At 40.8% G+C, this 20,926-nt stretch overlaps 2 protein-coding genes across 6 annotated transcripts in view; one reads left to right on the forward strand and one right to left on the reverse strand.

Moving 5' to 3' along the window:
* Positions 1 to 451: 451 nt before the first annotated feature.
* On the forward strand, positions 452 to 20,031 carry HBP1 (HMG-box transcription factor 1). Of its 2 annotated transcripts, none has more exons than XM_083463601.1 (11): positions 452 to 580; positions 6,081 to 6,273; positions 7,385 to 7,619; positions 8,578 to 8,710; positions 9,489 to 9,600; positions 9,686 to 9,798; positions 10,305 to 10,461; positions 12,397 to 12,541; positions 14,269 to 14,589; positions 16,323 to 16,464; positions 18,561 to 20,031. In XM_083463601.1, exons 1-11 carry the CDS (start codon positions 566 to 568, stop codon positions 18,570 to 18,572), a joined length of 1,578 nt encoding a protein of 525 aa, XP_083319727.1. In that variant the 5' UTR covers positions 452 to 565; the 3' UTR covers positions 18,573 to 20,031. The 2 variants fall into 2 exon arrangements, with proteins under 2 accessions (XP_083319727.1, XP_083319728.1); XM_083463602.1 differs by having other exon boundaries at positions 458 to 580; positions 6,085 to 6,273.
* The window catches only part of COG5 (component of oligomeric golgi complex 5), a 156,056-nt gene continuing 143,491 nt past the window's right edge, over positions 8,362 to 20,926 (reverse strand). Inside the window, exons 22-23 of one of the 4 annotated variants that reach the window (XM_083463445.1) lie at positions 20,214 to 20,343; positions 8,362 to 10,444 (exon numbers count right to left, since the gene is read on the reverse strand). In XM_083463445.1, coding sequence (XP_083319571.1) covers positions 20,229 to 20,343 — 115 coding nt within the window. In that variant the 3' untranslated portion in view covers positions 8,362 to 10,444; positions 20,214 to 20,228. Of the gene's footprint in view, positions 10,445 to 14,595; positions 14,838 to 19,922; positions 20,003 to 20,027; positions 20,344 to 20,926 lie in introns of those variants that run through there. The other 3 variants (XM_083463446.1, XM_083463447.1, XM_083463444.1) reach the window with 3 other exon arrangements.

Raw genomic sequence — 20,926 nt, forward strand, 5'->3', positions numbered from 1 at the left:
GTGGCATTATCTGCATTGAACCATCTCTTTTCCCATCCGCTTCCCTTCTCCGAAAAGGTAAGAGACGTATCTACAATACGGAGAACAGGAGCGCTCCTCCTTGCTACTGTGTTTGACTTAAAGGGTCCCTACAGGGCCACAATATGCTGGTTGAACAAATACACGTGTCCCTAAGAGTCTTGTTTACCAACGACCGAGAGCCTTCTGGGAAATGGTGTTCATTAGCCCTGCTCTAGCTAGCTTATAAAGCGAAGAGAAACAACAAATCCCACAGTCCTCTGCGGCTCGGGAGGCCGGCCAACACTTATTTACGACTCCGCGTTCGGGATGACTGGCAGGGCCTCCCGTCCAACCGAAGGCGCGGAAGGACATCAAAACAAGTCTGTTTTCCACGGAGGAAACCTGACAGGCATTCGCAAGATCCAATGAGCAGAAAGAAGCATTTGATGGGCGTCCGCCGGAGCCATTGGGAGCCCAAAGTCCATAAAAAGGCGGGCGGGGCTTTCCCGAGAGAGAGAGAGAAAGAGAGAGGGCGGGGAAAGAGAAAGCTGAAGGGAGTCCTGTAATGGCGACGGGTTTGGTAAGTAGCGAGAAGTTTTGGAGCGAGCGTGAGGGGCGGTCAGGAAGGGAAGCGGACGGACAGTTAGGAAATAAGTTGTTTTGAAGGCTTTTCTTTCCTGCCTGAGGGCCGTCGCGGTGTGGCGGGCAGAGGGGAAGCTTTTTGTTGGCGGTCACTTTGTGAGGCGCCGAAAAACGGCTGAGGAGAAAAGGAGGGGAGGAAGAAGAGGGCGCGACTCCCCGGGGGGGGGAGAGACCCCCTCCAATACGGCAACGGGCAAACTGCCACAGGCGAGGCGGGCGTTAGACCCGAGGAGAGCCCCCCCGCACTTCTGTTTCTCCTTTTTTGTCCCCTCCGCCTCGCCCTGCGTGAAGAGACCCGCTTGTTGATTTGGACAGCTGAGGGCAACGGGCCCTTATCTCGACGCCCGAGAGCGTTTCCCCCCTCAGCTGTGGGGCGCGGGCCCCTTTCCCCGCCCCCACCCGAAGCCTCGTCCTGTTGTTACGCACTTCTGAATGAATGGGGCCTTTGGGCGCATGCGCCGTGTCCTGCGAGGAAAAAGTTTATAAACAAGGAGCAAGCGGGCGAAGGGGGGGGGGGAAAGCGCTCCTTCTTCCAGGCAGTGGTCCACGTGACCAGAGAGGGGCGGAGGGAGAGGCGCTCGGGCCGCTCGCGAGGCTCCGCCCGGTTTTCGGCGCTCTGTTAAAGGGACCAATCGGCGGCCCGCGGCTCGTGCTCTCGCGCGTGACTCCCAACCGCCTCCCCTCCCTCCTTCCCCTCTCGCCAGGCGCGTGACAGATACTTGGCGAACGGGCGGCGCGCGAGAGTCCTCCCCACCCCCCCGCCTCCTGTTCTTGTTTTGCGCAGATCCCGAGACGCTGCGCGCGGGGGGGGGGGAGGGGCGGAGCTGACAGTGACAGAAACGCAGCAGGAGGAGTTAGCTCTTCCACTTTCTCGGCTTGTATAACAGTGGGAAGTGGTGTCAATTAAGTAACTGCACAGCTGTATCCAGCTCCTCTCTCTTCTCCCTTGTGCAAACTCTGCATGTTTCGTAGAGTCGTAGAACAGACTGTAGGGCTGGAAGGGACACCCCCCCCCCAGGGTCAACTTGTCCAGCCTCCTGCAAATGCAGGAATCTCGACTAAAGCCTCTCCGTGACAGAGGGCCATCCATCCTCTACTTTAGAACCTGTTTTTTTAATTAAAAAAAGCATTGTGTGTTTGTGTCGTGAAGCATCCTGAGATCTGTGGATGAAGAGTGGTATTCAAATTTAATAATAATAATAATAACAACAACACTATTCAAGGAAGGAGAGTCCAAAACCTCACGAGGGAGACTGTTCCACTGTCAGAAAGTTCCTCCTGATGTTTAGTCAGGATTTCCTTTCCTGTAACTTGAAGCCATTGTTTTGGGTCCTACCCTCTGGAGCAAGAGAAATTAAGGTTGCTCCATCTTCCATGTGACAGCCCCTTAGATATTTGAAGGTTGTTGTCATATCTCCTCTCCCAAGTCCTTATCACCAGACTAGACATGCCCAACCCCCTCAACTGTTCCTCATAAGGCTTGGTTTCTAGACCCTTGATAATGTTCCTGACCCTTCTTTAACTTTGAGCTGCATGAAGATGGCAAGCCAAATAGGAACCAGAGGGGGGTGCACTAGGGCAAGCATGGCTGTAGGGAAGACAAGAGGGTCACTGGTGGCTACTGTTGTCTCTAGCTGTGAAGATACCATTGTTTCTGCACTGCCCCCCTTTCTTCCCCCCTTTGACCTTTTTTGGGGGCGGGGAGGGAACACTGAATCCACCAACTGAGAAGAATCTGTGACTTGCCTTGTGCTGCTTTGATGGTTGCTGGTGAATAAAGTGAGACAGGAGAAAGCTTTGTGGTGGTGGCTTTTTCTTCTTTAAAATAAAGATGTGTGCGTGTTACAGGAAACGCTGTCCCGTGGCTGCTCACTGATACATGTAAAGGTATCTTTGACAGTGGGATACTAGTTTTCAAATGCACATGATTTCCTTGCCTGTTATGATTTTAAGCATGCATCATTCACATGAGTGTCCCATAGGAACATGTGAAGCAATCTTAAGAGTGCATCTGTTGTTTGTTTATAATGTTGAATGAATTGAACACTGCCAAAACCTACCTGAAATGAAATGCAACAGTTTTAAAAATACAGTGGATATCTTAAGGTGAATAGAAATGTAAAATACAAGTTTATGATATGCAACAGCAAGTAATATTGCATCAGATGGTAATCTCATCTGCTAGCTAACTGCACAACAGAGGTTGTGAACTCATCTGCAGGTTAAAGGTTTTAAAATATTAAAAGTTTTTATTTGTTAGCAGAATGCCATCAGGGAAGTAGCCATGCAAATCTTCTTTGGGAAGGCTTTCTTATAGTGTGTGGTCAGCAACATCTTTCTACACTGTAATCTTGCCCATTTTCATATTGTGTACTGGCATGTGAATATCATTTTCTTCAAATTAAAGAAACAATATTCAATCAATAGTTAATTCTTTTTTAAAAGATTCTTAGGACAATGGTGGAAAAGCCATCTGGGTGTTTATATAATGACTTACAAGTTATTAAGGATGAAAACAGCATTGGGGGGGGGGGCGGAATCCTACTTGTATGCCTTATTTGCATTTTTTGTCTCAAAATTGATTCCTATGTGTGAAAGCTGGCATTGTTTTTCTCTAGTGGATGAGTTCAGTTTCCTCTGTAGATCTGCGCACACCTGTATATTGCTTTTCGAGCAGTCTACTCTGATTACTGACTAGTGGAGAGCTTGGGTCTATATCCAGCCAGTACGTGGCTCTTGAGCCCCTTCCATGGACCATTTTGATAGATGGGTGGGGTTGCCCACTTATCAGTCAGCTGACATTAAGCGACCCCACAATCCTCATTTTAGGCAGCAAATGACTGCACTATGGAATTCTGTAAGAATGAGTGGAATAGCTCTATTGTTACTTAAAAAACCCTTTTCCTTGTGGATAATTTCTGTGGGCAAATTTTGAATCGCAAAGTGGAGGGGGACAAGATGCAATTCCTTCAGGGACTCAATTTGGCTCTTTGGCTTACTACAGTAGTTGGCTTTCTTTCTCTGAACGGCAAAACAATATGCTAGTGAGACCTGAAACAAAATGTTGCAGTATGGAGTGCTCCTGCTGAGTTGTAGCCAGCCGTGTCCTCTTCTAGGACACACCATTCCATTTTCCTTCTCCCTCAGTTTTTGATTCCTCCTCCCTGAAAAAACCGGGATTAGTATGCTCACTCGTCTCATTGGTCTGTGTCTAAGTCGTCCCCCCCCCCTTTAGGGTTTTCCCCTATCTTTCTTTTTAACTAGTTCTGGAATTCCCCTGCACATGTTCCCTCTTATTTCTTAGAAGCCCCATTTTGGCTACACTGTGGTTGGCACTCACCAGCTGACTTTGTTGTTAGGAGGGATGTTGGGATATGAGTTTAAGTTGTGTCTTTATTCAGTAGCTTGAAGTTTGCAAATTTTGTCTTCCAGAGGTTTTTTGTATAAATTATGGCTGAATCTTGCTGTTTACAGACTGATTCTGTATTTCAAGATGCATAAAGGAAAGTGTTTATGCATGATGTTTGATTGTTGCTGTTCTGCCTTGGTTTTAATTTGTAAATTATCCATTGTTATCTTACATATGCAAAGACCTTATGGCTGGCTTTTGTTATTACTCAGAGTAACAAGTTATTGCTTTAGAAGGGTGTGTCATTTAGGGAGTGAAACTTAATTTTTGCAAATTTCTTCAGTGAGCAGTCTTAAAAAAAATTTTTTTGGGGTGTGAGGAATTCAAATCTGCCCTTATGTTTGTTATTGGACAACATTTAGCTTGGTAAAGCTACGTTTGATTAAAAAACATAATAAATTGGAAAACCAAATAATTTTAATTTTACCTTCTGAGAATGTTAAATACTGCTATAAAATTTTAGTTTTATCTGCATAAAACATCCTACTAAGTATACATTACCTTGAAATCATAAAACAACATTGGAAAGTAATGACATCAGTTAATAAGAAATTTAAACAACAGGTTTCATCAAGTCTTGCTTTTATTCATTCTTGGATATCAGCCATTGACTTGTTTCTTGGCCTCTAATGTAGCCCTCACTTTTCTCATGTGTATATACCCTGCCTGCTGCCTCTGTGACTTGTTTCTCACACCTCTCTATAAGACGTGAGAATGACAGGGTCACTGTGGAACTTGTATTGGCTTGTCAGTAAACTTTTTTACTTCTGCTGTACGTTTACATGCCAAAGGAGGTTCATACACCTCGCCAGACCAGTCTTGCAAACTCCCAGCAGGGATGAAGCACTGGGGTTTATGGAAGGTGTCTTCCTCGGACATACAGGAAGATCTCCCAGTGTGTAATAATCTCTGCCCCTCAAGTCAACATCTGAGCACAAAAGTGTCTGGATTATCATTTTGCTGAATTCATACTATCCTGCATGCTTGATGGTTGGCCAAGCAGCATCCACTACAGCCTTCTTTTGCAGCCTTAACTCACCACAGCTGAAACTCTGGTCTTTTTCAGTGATCAAGCTAGCATCCATAAAGGCAGCAGTGGTTATGGCAGCTGTGGCCACAGGCCAACACCATAGCTGATGCTTTGCGTAGCAACATTATGTATTTCTAATCTGTTGCAATCTTCTTGTTTTTTATTACAAGTGGAAGGTATACTTGGTTTTCCAAATGTCAAATAATAACTTCCATCATTTCCATCTTTGGCATCAATGAGGGTGACAAAAGAACTGTTTGCTCAGTCCCACTTGTCAAGCATTTTAGGGTAAATGTCAGTTGCAAGACTGGCTGTTGGGTAGTTTCTGACATCCTCACCACTTTGTTCTCTTTGCAGAAGCCCATCACAAAGTTGGGAGTTCAGAGTTCCAATTAGGTTGCTCATATGTATGTATGTTCCTAGCCTTGTTCTCTGTTTAGAAGCCATTGTAGGTCAATTCCCTATGGTTATGATGGTTGTAGTAGTAGAATTATAGAGTTTGAAGGGCCCCTGAGGGTCATCTAGTCCACCCCCTGCAATGTAGGAATATGCAGCTGTCCCTTATGGGGATCAAACCAGCAACCTTGGTGTTATCAGCACTGAGCCAGCAATGATGTTTCTAACACACCGATGAAGATTCTTCAACCCTGTGAAAGAAGCAAAATATTCCTTTTTCTGCCTCAAATTCGGAGAAATTGAATTTAGTTAGAGTAGCTTTTACTATAAAATATACCATTCCATCATTTCAACCGATGAATGCAACATATTGTTAGTATGATTGTATAAAGCATCATGCTGAGATGTTACATTTGATGAATTGTGTAGTCTATGTATAACAATAAGGTCAGGCAAGAGTTAGCTATGAGTCTTGGAGATATTTTAATTGGCAAAAAATTTTTTATAGAGAGTTGGGGGTGATAGATCTTGGTAATCCATCTTCATGCAGTTGTAACTGTAGCTAAGTGACTTAATGTGTGTAATTTTCTTATTCTGCTTAAGTCAGATAACCTGAAGCATCCTACCATGGTTTGGGAAGTTAAGACTAACCAGATGCCTAATGCAGTGCAGAAACTCCTGTTAGTGGTGGACAAGAGAACTTCAAGGATGAACGAATCATTGGAATTACTGAAGTGTCATGAGAACCTCCCATCTTCTCCTGGATATGCATCTTGTGATGAGCACATGGAGCTTGGTAAATACTCTGGCTTTCTTAAAATAAACTGAGGATGCATTTGTGTTACACAATGAGATTCATATAACATTCACTGGGTACCATCCAATCATATGTAGAGTTGAGAGTGGGACTCATTCAGCACAGATACTTTGGCCAGGATCTAGAGTGCATATTGGGTCTATGCAAGGGAATTAGGCAAACTTGCTGAATTCTTATTATTGCATTCCCTTGACTGATTTGATTCTATGCCAAAAAACAAATGTGTATGGAAACTCCCTTCAGTTTGCCATGGAGGGAAGGAGCATTGTCAGCTTGAAATTGCAGAGAGTGCTGTAATAATAGCAACATGAATGTGCTGGAAGTTGGCCACAATTGGTGGATGTCTTCTGCTTCTTTGTTGATGCCATATGATTTCCTCATTTTTGAGAAGACTGTTCCCAAAGGGCGACAATATACCTTTCACTAGATGAAAACACCAAGATAAGGTTGGTTGCAAAGAATCTGGGCATTGCTAATTCCAAATATTCTAAATAATATAATATCTGTCCAATTTGAGGAACTTGCACATGAAGCTCCACCTCTGTCAATATCTGCTCCAGTCATGCAAATATGAGGTGGTGCACAAATGTTGGGTTGAGTTCTTCATTGCTTGATATTGTGTGTTCAGTGTAGTTTTTATTAAGGGGGACCCTCCAGAAACATACCAAGTTGCTTGCTCTGGAGACTCCTGTGTTTAAACATAAACTCAGATGGGACAGTTCAGAACATACATATATCACCCTCCATTTCCAATGCTGCTGGCATAATTTGATAATCCCTGGCCTAAGGGATAAGCAGTGTCAAAATCCCAAACTGCGTCAGCAAAAGCCTTTCCAGAAACAGACAATACTGGTGTAGTTAGAGACGTGGGCTCCTTCCACCCAGCTCAGGACATTTCATGTTCCCATTTTGGTGTGATGGTGCAGTGATGGGCCTTGAAGGTAGGAAATGCCCATGGACAATAGGAAATTTGCTGTCGTCCCCCCTGAATCATAGTAGTCGGGGAGTTCGACCTTAATTGACCTCTAGACCTGAGGTTGTGCTGGTCTAATCCGTAGGAATCAATCAGACCATGTGCTCTTCTTTGCAGATGATCTTCCTGAACTGCAGGCTGTTCACACTGATTCTACCCCACCTGCACTTTTCCAGCTGAGTGCTGATGTCTCGCATCAGGAATATTCAAGGCCTTCATGGAACCAGAATACCTCAAGCAGCAGTTCAGAAAATGCTTATACTTGTGAGAATGGAGTGAACTGGTTGACAGAATTGGCAAACATAGCTACTAGTCCACAGAGTCCTCTAATGCAGTGCTCTTTTTATAACAGGTGTGGTGTCAATTCACATTTCTTACATTTCTATCCATTTTGTAGCTTGCAGCATTATTCATATTGTTTTTATTTTGCATTAAACTCTGGGATACTACCCTTTTACAACTGGAACCTCCTTGCATGGGTGGTTGTCTAAAGGCATAGCAACTGTTTTAAACATGTAATAACATGAAACAAAAAATTTAATGTCAATTGCAGAGTCCCTGTTTTTAAAGTAGGCTGTTGACAATTACCACGTTTACTTGCTTTAGCAGTTTATTGTTTAAATTTATTTTTGCTTCTTCTATTTGTGTGCCACCCAGTCTACTTGCTTATGATCTAAATAAACCAAAATGTTGCTCGCTGTTGCTTTGGGCCCCTCAGTCACTCTTCTGTAGCTGAAAGGGTGGCAGGAGGTTGGAGCGTCTAGGCTGCCCTGCCATGTAGAACACTGTAGCTAAAGGACTGATTCTCCCTTGTGTCCCCCAGCCTGGAATAAGGAGGTCTTCAAGGAACTTACTAAGTTTATTCCCCAGCCCTCCTTTCTTTGTAGCAATGAGCATTGGTTGGACTACTTGCTGTGCTAACCTCTTTTTCATCTATGTGTTTTGGTAACACTGGGGCAGACTGCTGCGGTGTGATAATAGTAAAAAATAGTAAAAAAATTGAGCACAGTATTTGTTGATGAAACCAATCACATCATAGAAATGTTAGCAGCATTATGTTCCATTGCCAAATACGCAAAAGGAGAAAAGACCTCGAAGTTACAGAGTATAATTTATTGGCCAAACATATTTAAAGATTTTTATTTTTTCAGGAACCACTGATTTTGGTCTGTTCAAAGAAGCAACTAAGACATTACTATCTCAGAATTGTCAATAAATTACTCTTGGTGTACCTGTGATGCTTTTCCTTCTTTCCTTCCTTGAGCAATATCTGCTTATATATATATATATATTTAACAATTATTTCCTAGATCATCTCCTGTTCATCTAATAGCTACAAGCAAAAGTTTACATTCCTATGCACGTCCTCCACTAGAATCCTCTCAGAGTGACTCTGGTTTTCCTAAGCATCACATTGATGAAACACCTGTCAGACATGAAAGGGTAAGCTTTGTTTATTGAACTAGCTAAAGACCAGATTTAAACTTTTTAGAAATTGAAATAGCTTTACTTTGCCAGCTGCTCATTTAGATTTTTTACTTGTTTAGTGTTGGGAGCAATCTTTGTGGTAGCGTACATAGCTTGAAGAGCTCACAATCCAAGGGAGGTACAGAATGAACTACAAAAGACCAAGCTTTATGATGTTCACTATTTTATGCTTGGCAAGTAGATTAAAACATGAGAGAAGCTGTGAAACAAAACATCAAAACACATGGAATGTTGTCTTATTCATTTCTACTACTGTCAATACAGAACATTGTATTCTGATTCTTAGGCCAATTTAAAACATACATTTTTAGCATCGCTTACTTTTGAGAACAGCTGTCTTGGCAGTTTTCTGTTTGCCTTAATCATGTTGCACGTGTCATTTTTGTCTAGCATCAGGGGGACACACTAAGGTGGGGTGAGCTTTGTGTGTGGGAGGGAGAGAGACAGAGACAGAGACAGACAGACAGGCAGAAATGAGGAGAGTAGCATAGGAATGCTTAAATATGGAACTGGGTCTTTGGTTTGTGAAAGATTTGTTCCATAATGTAGTTGCTACAAAGAGTCATATAAAAGATGTAAAATTTAAGAATACTTGGGAAAAGACATAGCAGTGATTAAGTGAAATATTAGAAACCCCATGCAGCTTGGTTTTGCAAGAAACTGAAAAATAATCTCATTGCCTACCTAGAAATATTTATTTAAATACCTTTATGTGGCTTTGTTTTCTCAACAGACAAATAGTGAATCAGAGTCTGGAATTTTCTGTATGTCATCCCTGTCAGACGACGATGATCTAGGATGGTGCCACTCCTGGCCTCCAACTGTTTGGCATTGTTTCCTTAAAGGTAAAATGCCATATATTACATGGCAGGATTTAATAATTGGGTTTGCCATTTTATGACACTAATTTTCTTTTTAATAAAACTTTAGGAACACGTTTATGCTTTCATAAAGGACGCAACAAGGAATGGGAGGATGCTGAAGATTTTGCTAGGTCCACAGCCTGTAAAAATGAAATGGATGATTCAGTGAGTACTTACAAAGTAAGTTTTTCTTTTCATATTCTTTTGTAATGACCACAGCAATTTATCAGCTGCTTGCCTGAGTTAATTTCTAAAAGCATTTACATGCAGCCATCTTAATAGGATAGCCTGTGAGGAAGGAGTAGAAAGGTATGGTTGGCTACTTGGCTGCATATCCAGGAGCAATGGCAGCTTGCTGAAGAAAAGCTGATGCTAAATTATTTGGTGATAGTGTCAAAGGGAAAATTTCCTCTTTTGAAGTGCTGCTGCAAACTAGGCTGATTACATATTAAAGAAATCCTGCCTGGCACGTCTTGCCCATTGTGGCTGATCATATATGTAGTAAACAAATCTAGTGACTAAAGTGAAATAAATGTTAGTGGCTGAGACAGAAATATTGTGGGAAGGAGAAAGTGACTGTTTTTGCCAAATAAATTACACACTCTTAGTTCTTTTAGGATGAGAGTAGTTTCAATGTCCGTAGACTCACGTGTTCCTTGAATAACCAAAGCTCGCCTGTTCTACAGGGATATGGTTCTGATGGTTTGAAGTTGATATCCCATGAAGAAAGTGTTTCATTTGGCGAGTCAGTTCTAAAATTGACTTTTGATCCTGGCACAGTGACAGATGGCTTGCTTACTGTAGAGTGTAGACTAGATCATCCTTTCTATGTTAAAAACAAAGGTAAGAAATTATTATAACTATTGTAATGCATGTAGAACATCACTGTACAGTATATTCTGGTAATCCAGTCATCATCTTATTGCCATAAACTGTCATAGTCTTAAAAAAACCAATCTATTACCATGTCAAAAACTTTCTTCTTCATCTCTGCAGTCTCTTCTGTCTCTGTGCAGAAAATGTCTAAAACTTCCATGTACATCCTCCTCAATTCTTTCAACCTCCCAGCGCTAGTACATTTAGCGAACACCTCTAATACTAGAGACTTTTTTTCTGAGGAAAATAAAACCTTGTTCCAGCAGGCTTTTGGGAACTGTCAATTTTTAATGAAAGGGCCAGTGTCATACTGTTTTCATTATAATTATTTGTATGGTTTTACCAGATTTTTAAAGATATCCATATGTAAATGTTTGATTGTTTTTTAATTACTGCTTTTTCTAAGTTTCTAGCACTTCTTTATTTTTATGTTAGCTGCCTTGAGTCCCTGTCAGGAAAAAAAGGCAGGATATAAATAAATATAGAACAGCAGGCTTATGTTAAATGCAAATACCTGCTGGAGAAGGAGGTCTGGAACTCTTCTGGCAGGTTCCAGCATGTCTAAATTAAAGCGTTTGCTATCTCTTGCAATGAAACTCATGTAGCATCCCAATGGTGAATATTTTGATTGCCATGATGTTACGCTGTAACGTTCGTTTGGTTTGTGCCATCTGAACTCCTTTATGTGCAGGCACAGCAGGTCCTAGGGTACTGGAAAAGTTTGATGTCTTCCATGATACTGAAAATCAACTGTTGCCCTTGTATAGAATTTGAACAATCGAAACCATTCAACTTCTGGGAAGAGCTTTCTTTACCAAATAACCCCTGATCCTACTAAACTTAATTGTGCTCAAGTTCCCTGGAAAACAGTGCTGTTTGCATTTTCTTGCAGACATTATTCAGTTGCCTCACTTAATTTCAGTAGGAGTTAAGCATGACTAACTTTAGATAACATCATACCTATGACTTTTTGGATATTGATATGGAGCAGAGGGGAAGCCGTAAGCTCTTAATTGTGCAATATTTTCCTTGCTGAAAGTGGTGAAGTCCTGTTAGAGTATCTATTCATTTGGTGGTAGGATATGTTTAAAATAAGCAATTTAAAAAATGACGTGAACAATTTTTTTCCTGTTCTGAAGAAAATACTGAGATTCTAAAGCCTCATTCTTCCCTTTCTCTACGTATGTGGTGACTCCATGACACTTTGGGCAGGTTCCTTATGTGTTTTATTTCTAATCATAAAACAGCTAGGGAAACACGAAGGATGCAATCCTGGAAACACCAAGGGTGCAGTGCCCAGGGATCATAGGATATATTGGGTCTCCCTCTCTGACATTAGAGATTTGATGCCACACTAGAGAAAGAAATTCCGTGTCAGATTTCGCCCCCACCCTGGTGCAGAAACCTCTTGATGCCCTAGCCCAGCCCAGAATTGGGCATGTTGAAACTGATTCAAAGGTGTGTCAGGGAGGGTTGGGGAACAGCTCGGATCAAAAGCTGTCCTGATCCCACAACATGCTCCCAAACTCTGGAGAGAGAGAGACCAGGTCAGTAATTGATCTAAATCTCTCTCAGTAATTGTTATCCCAGTGTTCACAATGGGAGGGAAACAGTGGAAGGGAAGAGAAACTGCAAAACAGATGAACGAGTGCAAGAGCATTCCTCCAACTCACTTTCCCACTCTTAGTGAGAGCCTAGCAGATCTTTGTCTGATTGCTTAAAGTGCCTTCATATTCTTGATATTTGGATTCGAAATACATTTGCTAAGGAGGAAGCCACATTTAACACAGCGGGGCTTATTTCTGAGCAGATGTATATAGAATTGTGTTTCATGCTATTGGGACTCAAAGAGAATCTGAGTTGCTGGACTATTTATCTAATTCAAAGTTTTTTTCCATTCAGGCTGGTCATCTTTTTATCCGAGCCTGACTGTGGTTCAGCATGGAATTCCATGTTGTGAAATGCACATTGGAGATACATGTCTACCTCCAGGACACCCTGATGCCATTAATTTCGATGATTCGGGTGTGTTTGATACATTCAAAAGGTAACTCTTAAGAATGGACAGTATTTTATTTTATTTCAATTGTTTTTTTTGCTACCTTGAGCACTGATTGGTGGAAGAAAGACACATGAATATAACTAATAGATAAATAGTGTAAGTATCAAGTTAACCATTTCTCCATGCTTTTCTTAGGTGTTACTAACAATTTGTTGGTTCCTTCTATTCCAGTTTAAATTTTAAACACACACAAAAAGCAGTCAATGATGTTTCTCAGACTTTATGAATTTATGAATTTATTTTTCTTACAGTACCTTGAACAAGTAGCAGATGATGGCAAACTGTACCTTGAACAAGTAGCAGATGATGGCAAACTGATTGTGCAGGGTTTTGTTTTTTTTAAAAAAACTTTAGGAATGCAGTTTAAATGCAATATTGGATGTTATTTTTGGAAATGTTGGGCACATGAACTATATTTTAGCAATTTGTTTTCTTTATTCATGGTTGACTGTATATCAGCTTTACCTGTAGTATCAATAAAAAATTTATAGAATTATCAGTTTTCTTCCTCTAGGGGGTAGAAAACGACCAGTTTCAAGCCTTCAGTTAGAATGTGTGGCATGAATAAGAGATGAATTTACCTCTAATTGATATACTAAATGAGATCCAGACAAGATCCAGCAAATGGGAGCATTGTTAGGTATTATTTGAGAGATGTGGTGTTAAATTCTTGAGAATAAATTTTTGGAGAATATTCTCGATTAAGGTGAATATTAGAGAATTTTCATTTAAAATAGGAGAATATTCATTTCAATGCATTGAAAATATCATTTTAATGCATTGGAAATGATATCATTTTAATGTATTGAAAATGTTATAATTCATTAATATACATGTTTATTCATGGGTAAACTTGTTCAGATGACAATCAAAAAATGTACAGATACTTTTATTAATTTTTTTGCACCAAACTTGAAATTGAAAATTCAACATGAATGACTCATGTTAATTACTAAGCCTGCCACTAACTGTATATTTACCATCAACTTTGAATTCTAATTATGTTGTGTATGTATGAAATGTAGCTTTTAAAGTAAAGGGACTATAAAAAACCTCAGGACCACTACATGAGTATGTTATTTCATAAGCATATCTACATGGTACAGTATTTTCAGTGCAACACTAATACAATCAATATAAAGTTTAAAATAAATGCTATTATTTCCAGAAAATAAAACACAAATAATCAGTAGTGACAAGTGACATAACATCAGAAATGCAAATTACTATTTGCTTAGACAAGTAAGGCAACATACAACGTATTTAAATTACAACTGATAAATTGTCACAAGAAATAAATTTATTTTAAAAATGGGCTTTAAGTAACAAGTGTCAAATGTTTATAAATTTATATTGACTCCTCAAACATCTTAAGAGGATAAGTCACCATCTTCATCTCCACTGGTAACAGAGCTTTCAGTTCCACACTGATCATCTGATCATAGAACAAAATTGATGGTTGTGTAAAATTCACCGAGTTTGTTAGAAGCTGTGTTTTCTTCTTCTAGGAGTTTTAAGTTATTTACTAGATTTTAAAAATGTGGGCTGTAAAACTGGTTCTTACATTAGAATTTACAGTTTGGGGAGAATAGTCTCATTCTCGAGATTATTCTCCGGAGAATATTCTCACCTCACACCACTATTTGAGAGTAAATCTAGACTTGAAAAATAAAACCTGCAACTTATTTTGTAAACGGATTTCTCCCTTTCAGTTATGATTTTACACCGATGGATTCCTCTGCGGTTTATGTGCTAAGTAGTATGGCTCGCCAACGCCGTGCTTCTTTATCTTGTGGAGGATCAGGAAGCCAAGACTTTGAAAGATCAGAATGCAGTACAAACTGTGGACCTGCGCAGTCATCACAGATTTCACCCAATTCTTTGTATAGTAAAGCCAGCAAAAGCTCAGGGACTGCAAGTACTGTGAATGCCACTTCTCCCAACAAATGCAAAAGACCAATGAATGCCTTCATGCTTTTTGCCAAAAAGTACAGAGTAGAATATACTCAGATGTATCCAGGGAAAGATAACAGGTAAGAATGTGTATGCTTCTGATTGTGATTTACATTTTAAGTGCAGAGAGTTCAGATGTGGGTTGCTGGCCTGATAAACGAAATATTATTTTCATTGGGGTCCTTCAAAATTGCCTTTGAAAATGATTCCAAAATGGAAACTTGCATATTGATGTGGTTTGATGTAATGTTCTTTGTACAACCATGGGTCAAGCAGTGGGTTTGTAGAAGTGCTTAAAACAGTTTCCCGGTTTGCATCTCATTGGAAACTGTGGATTAACAAACAAAAGAAGTTTTCTCTAAAAGAGCAGAGAGTAAGAAGCACTCATCATCAAGGGACATCATTTCTGACTCAGGGCATGCTGCCATTGACAAAATTCACTATTACAGTGCTATCGACATTTTTGATGGATGGAATGGGAAGCAGGCGGGAACAAAATTATGACATGTGGCATAATTAGCAAAAACTACATGGTTGCTTGGCTTATTAGTGTCTATTCCTGGCTAACTACATGCTTCCATGATTATGGGGCATGTTTAAAGATGTGGTTGCTAAACCTCTTCTTTCTTTTCTTCATTGAATGGATAGCTAACCTCTGGTCATCCAGCTGTTGTTGGGACTCTTAACTCCCATCAGCCAGTCAGCATGGCCAACAATTGAGGATGGTGGGAGTTGTGGTCCAGCCGTACTGGAGGACCGTAGGTTAGCCATCCCCGTTTTAAATTGAGGAACACATGCTTTCAGTTAGGAAAGTGGTGCTTAAAGAAAGGGGACAGATTTCAAGATGCTTCATTGTAAGCTTGTCTCAAAGTATGCATTATATAAATCAGGCATAGGCAAACTCGGCCCTCCAGATGTTTTGGGGCTACAACTCCCATCATCCCTAGCTAACAGGACCAGTGGTCAGGGATGATGGGAGTTGTAGTCCCAAAACATCTGGAGGGCTGAGTTTGCCTGTTCCTGATATAAATGCTAGGTGGTGTTATTGTCATGCATAGCAGAAATGTTGTGTATTCTAGGCTGCAATCCTACAGACACTTATCTGGGAGTATACACTGCTGAATAGCAGCAAAGGAGAACTATAGCAAGACACACAACAAACTGGTGGTTGTATTAATGTTGAATTTATTTATCAGTGGTTTCTTATATACCGTTATTAAAGTAGCCACAAGAAGTATGTTTTGGACACAACTTTATGTGCCTAAAGCAAAGTACATACATACTCTTCCAAACTCTGCAACTTTGGACTGGCCCAGTGGGAACTTGCAGACACATACTGACTTCATCCATTTTTTTTAAGATTAGTTGTCAGGATAAGTGGGATAAATATAAAGCACTTTGTTGTGTGAATTATGGTAATAGATGTATTCATATTCAGCAATAAGGAGATGCAAGCATTATGGGTATTAATTACATATGCTATCATGGTAGAAGTCTTGAATATGTAATGAGCTGAATGCTTTGCTCTACCATCATCCATGCTTACAGAATAATAAGTTTTCCAAATTTGACAAATTACTTACAAATATCTTCAAAATCATGTAGGACTTCCTGCCTTTCAGTTAATTCAGTGCCACAGGATAATAAACAATTGCACCTAGCTTGAACAAGGACATTATCTGTGAACACTTGAGTGTTTTCTTGTATATAATTTTTATCCTGTGCTATCCTCAGAAAGGAAATGGATACTAGAAAATGTTACATGTGCTGCTGGATTCTTGCACTGACTATTTCCTAAATATTTCTCCTGCAGAGCCATAAGTGTGATACTTGGTGACAGGTGGAAAAAAATGAAAAATGAAGAAAGGCGGATGTACACATTAGAAGCCAAGGCCTTGGCTGAAGAACAAAAACGTTTAAATCCCGACTGCTGGAAACGGAAACGAACAAATTCAGTATGTTTTTCATCTACTTTGACATTTTAGCGCACATCTTGGTGCTTGGGAATTCACGTAGAATACTTCTGAACTGCAGGGCACCCGTCCCTACATTCTCTGTGAAATTTGAAATGTAACCCCATGTTTACCAGCAGGCTTTTCCTTTCATAGGGAAATCATTTGTCCATGTTCAAAGTTACCCTTTTCATGATAGTGTATGACAGGGGTCTGCAACCCGCGGCTCCGGAGCCGCATGTGGCTCTTTTACACCTTTACTGCGGCTCCGGGGCAGATACTAGCGAGGGGAGGAGGCGCATTGTGCGCCCCGACACTCCCCACTGTGGCGGGCGCTGTACTGGCTGTGACGTCGCATGGGGGCGGTGCGTGCGTTAGTCACGCACCGTCCCGATGTCACCTTCCCGCCTGCTGTCAGATCGCGGCTCCGGAGATATATTTGTTTGAAATATCGCAATGGTTTTGCGGCTCCCAGTTTTTTCCCCTTCGGAAACGGGTCCAAGTGGCTCTTTTTGTCTTAAAGGTTGCAGACCCCTGGTGTATGATAATGCACAAAAGGTGGGGTAAAAAAGTCTCTCTTTTTTTGCATTTCCCCATGTAGATGTTAACATCTAAAGGTAGGGGCAAGAATCTCATAAGAGTTGCTTATAGCAAATGTCTTAGAAAACTAATCTGTGTATCATCATCATTCAAAAAGTCCTGCTTTCCCTGGCCATATACCATATATTGCTCTGTTGAAAGAGCAATATTTTGACACTGACCAAGTACTCAGCCTTAGGGCAGTGCATCCGTCATCCCCACTCCCCCCCCCAATCAATTTATTAAATTGATGCCAGCACTGCCTCAAGCCATAGAAGCCAGAGCCAACAAAGAGAAAATTATTTCTAACCAATAGGTGAAGCCATAAACTAGCTAAAGTCTACACAGGACTATAGAAAGGCTCTGCCTTTTACGTTCTGGGCAGGTTTTGAAACCACCTTACAATGGGGGAAAGGAATAAAGTAACACTCATTTTGCGATAGGTGCTTTAAGGAAAACCACTTGTAGAAAGTATTTATTATGAGTTGGATCCTTAGGTTCCCTTTTAGACCAAATATTTCTGTTGTAGGAAAGGAACCTGGATCCAATGCAATGCTTTTGGATTAAATATATTGGCACAAGATGACCTGAAAGTTCTTCCAACAGGGTTGCCATTGGGGGTTTTTGTGTGTGGTTGTGCTGAAGCAGGTAATATACATGGTAACACACCGTATTTTTCGCCCTATAAGACGCACTTTCCCCCCTCCAAAAATGAAGGGGAAATGTGTGTGCGTCCTATGGGGCGAATGCAGGCTTTCGCTGAAGCCTGGAGAGCGGGGGGGGGTGCGCACCGACCCCTCTTGCTCTCCAGGCTTCAGGAAGCTATCCGCTAGCTGTGGGAGACCCAGCTCTCCCAGGGCTAGCGGAGAGCTTGCCTGCACCCAGAAACTTGGGGCACGCTGAGCTCCACACGCCCCAAGCTTCGGGATTAGCGCAGCGGTCCGCTAGCTGTGGGAGAGCCGCGTGGCTCTCCCACGGCTAGCGGAGACCTTGCCGGCACCCAGAAGCTTGGTGCGCGCTGAACTCCGCACGCCCCAAGATTCGGGATTAGCGCAACGCTCCGCTAGCCCTGGGAGAGCCGCGCGGCTCTCCCACGGCTAGCGGACTGCTTGCCGGCACCCAGAAGCTTGGGGCGCGCTGAACTCCGCACGCCCCAAGCTTCAGGGTTAGCGCAGCGCTCCGCTAGCCCTGGGAGAGCCGCACCGACCCCTCTCGCTCTCCAGGCTTCAGGAAGCTATCCGCTAGCTGTGGGACCCAGCTCTCCCACGGCTAGCGGACTTCTTGCCGGCACCCAGAAGCTTGGGGCGCGCTGAGCTCCGCACGCCCCAAGCTTCGGGATTAGCGCAGCACACCTGGGGGGGGGGATAAATTTTTTCCCCTTTATTTCCCCCCCCCAAAAAAAACTAGGTGCGTCCTATGGGCCAGTGCGTCCTACGGGGCGAAAAATACGGTACTTCCATGTGCAAACTGAGTCTCACACTCAACGCATTCATCTTAATTTCTGGTTCTCATTTTTACAGGGTTCACAATAACATTAGATCGGAATTCTTCTACAAATACATAGAGGGAGAAGACTTGATGATCAAGAATTCATGATTTGTTGTGAAGGTGTGACCATAAAATACTGGCAGCATTGAGTTGTTAGGAATGAGAATTTGCTTATTACAGTAGAGCATTAAGAAAGCTAAAAACTATCAGCATTTAAAAACCAAATTGCCTTATTTTTCTTCCAAACTACATATATGTCTATCAGGTGTAATAGGCTTGAAAATGGATATCCTGTGGTGCTAAAGAATAGTAGGAAGAGGAGCTTTGTATAAATGTTTATTTTTAAGAAAAAATGCAAAAAAGGGGAATTTTAAATATGTAACCTGTTTATACATTGATTCTTATTGCTGATTAATATGTATTGCACAAACTATGTAATTAACTACAAATCTGGGAGCTGGGATTTTCTGACATAATATATGAACTTCTCAAGTGCCCAGTGCCAACAAGTTACCAGAATGTGTGGCTAAGTGGATAGGAAATGTATATACTATATGTATACTATATGTAGCAAAATTGTTATCTTTTTGGGAAGATAACACATTTATAAATTATTTGTGGTGTGATCTCTTCCCAGCAAGAATAAAAAGGATTGCAGAATTGCCAGGGCTCTTGATAAAGGCCCAGGGTTAAATTCATTACTTGCATTATCCCAAAAGAATGGTGCTTCTTGTGGTGTCACCATTTTATTCTTAAAGGGTTTTTTTTGCCGGGGGGGGGGGGAGAGATGGGTGTTCCTATGCTGCATATTTTAAAGATTTTATTTTGCCATAAGACATCTTTTATGGTGGGGACAAACTTTGCACTTACTGTAGGTGCAACATTTGCACTTTACTGTTTCCCCTCCATCTATCTAAAAGTAGAGGAAATATGTTAGATTTATGGCTACTTTTGCTGTGAACATTACAACATAGCTTTTAATGTTACTAAATAAAGAGTGTGTTTCTGTTTAAGAATCACAACAATAAATTTCAGCACCTGACATGTCTATGATGTTGCTCCTATGATTTTGCACACTATATTCATGTATTTCAAATAAATTTGTAAAATATATTGTCTAGTATTATGTACATCAAATGAGTTGTGACTAAATGCCATTACCCATCTATATGATTGCTACATAGGAGGAGCACTTAAAGCAAGAATGCATAGGATTTTTAATTAAGTAGATTTCCACTCAGAATATAGCATGAGTTTAAGATAAAAACATTGTTACTTCAATGTACATGGAATAAAGAATTATGTAATATGAAAAATGCGACTTTAAACCTCAAGGATTGTTGCCGAGAAGTAAATGTGTATTTTCTACACAAAAGGTTTTTCTTGTGGTCAGCTTAGAAGCTCTTTACATGAAAATCTTGTTTCAGTGTCTCCAGGGAAAAGAGCCTTTTTGTGATACAAAATGCTTTGGTTTCTAAATTAAAAAGTGACATTAGAACAGCATTTAAAAGTTTTTTTATTATATATGGAAAGCTGAAGACTGCATAGTGCATTTGATTTCCAGACATTTAAGTATTGACGTCTTATAGTTCTTGGTAGGTTTTGCAAAAGTCAGGTGCTGTTTATATTAATTCTAAGTATTACCCTACCGGTACAAATTAAATATGTCAGAGGAGTTTCCATACCTTCCAAAGAACATTTTACTGAAGAGTAGACAGTGCCTTCTGTAGCAGTTGTACCATTATGGGATAGACTGGAGCAAATTCCTTTCCTTCTCTACTTCTTACTGACTGAACATAAGCTTCCAGTGCACCTCTATTTAAAGAAAAAAAACATACTCATTAGAATCGGAAGTGTTTGTTATGTGAGCCTCTAACAACAAACTATATGGCTCACACTTTCAATTTGCACATGCTATTTTGTAAGTCCATTCCAGCCCATTTCCACATTAAGCTGTGATTTCTGAAAGAAATGACTCTCTAGGAAAATTTGTATTTAAAAAACTTACTTTAAAAAACACATTTAAAGACAGTATTTTTTTCTCAATACATGGATTTATAAACTTCTTTTATCATGCAAAACTGTATAGAAAAATTCAGAAAGATGCAAAACCTAAAAGATAATTATATTCTCAACCATATTATTATGGCAGAACATTTGAACTGGATCAGCTCACTTAAAAATGCAGATTTGGTCTTTAACCACCAGAATGCCACTAATGAGGGGACTGAACCTATGACCACCATAGGTTTTGCAACTGAAAAGGATTACAGCTATGTTACAAGAACTACGGGCTTGTGAGGAAGGGCTGCATAAGGGTTGTCTGAAGTGGGTAATGCTGTGCCTTCCCTACACTGACAGCATACTGTACTGTTGCAGATATTACACAGCATAAATA

This window comes from Podarcis liolepis (genome assembly GCF_965112155.1).
Source record: "Podarcis liolepis genome assembly, chromosome: 10".
NCBI lineage: Eukaryota > Metazoa > Chordata > Lepidosauria > Squamata > Lacertidae > Podarcis > Podarcis liolepis.

Excerpts from the sequence above, each read along its gene's own strand:
- HBP1 (XM_083463601.1), top strand. Across the intron at positions 8,711-9,488 it reads CACCTGTCAGACATGAAAGG|ACAAATAGTGAATCAGAGTC; the intron begins GTAAGCTTTGTT and ends TTTTCTCAACAG. Across the intron at positions 12,542-14,268 it reads GTGTTTGATACATTCAAAAG|TTATGATTTTACACCGATGG; the intron begins GTAACTCTTAAG and ends TCTCCCTTTCAG.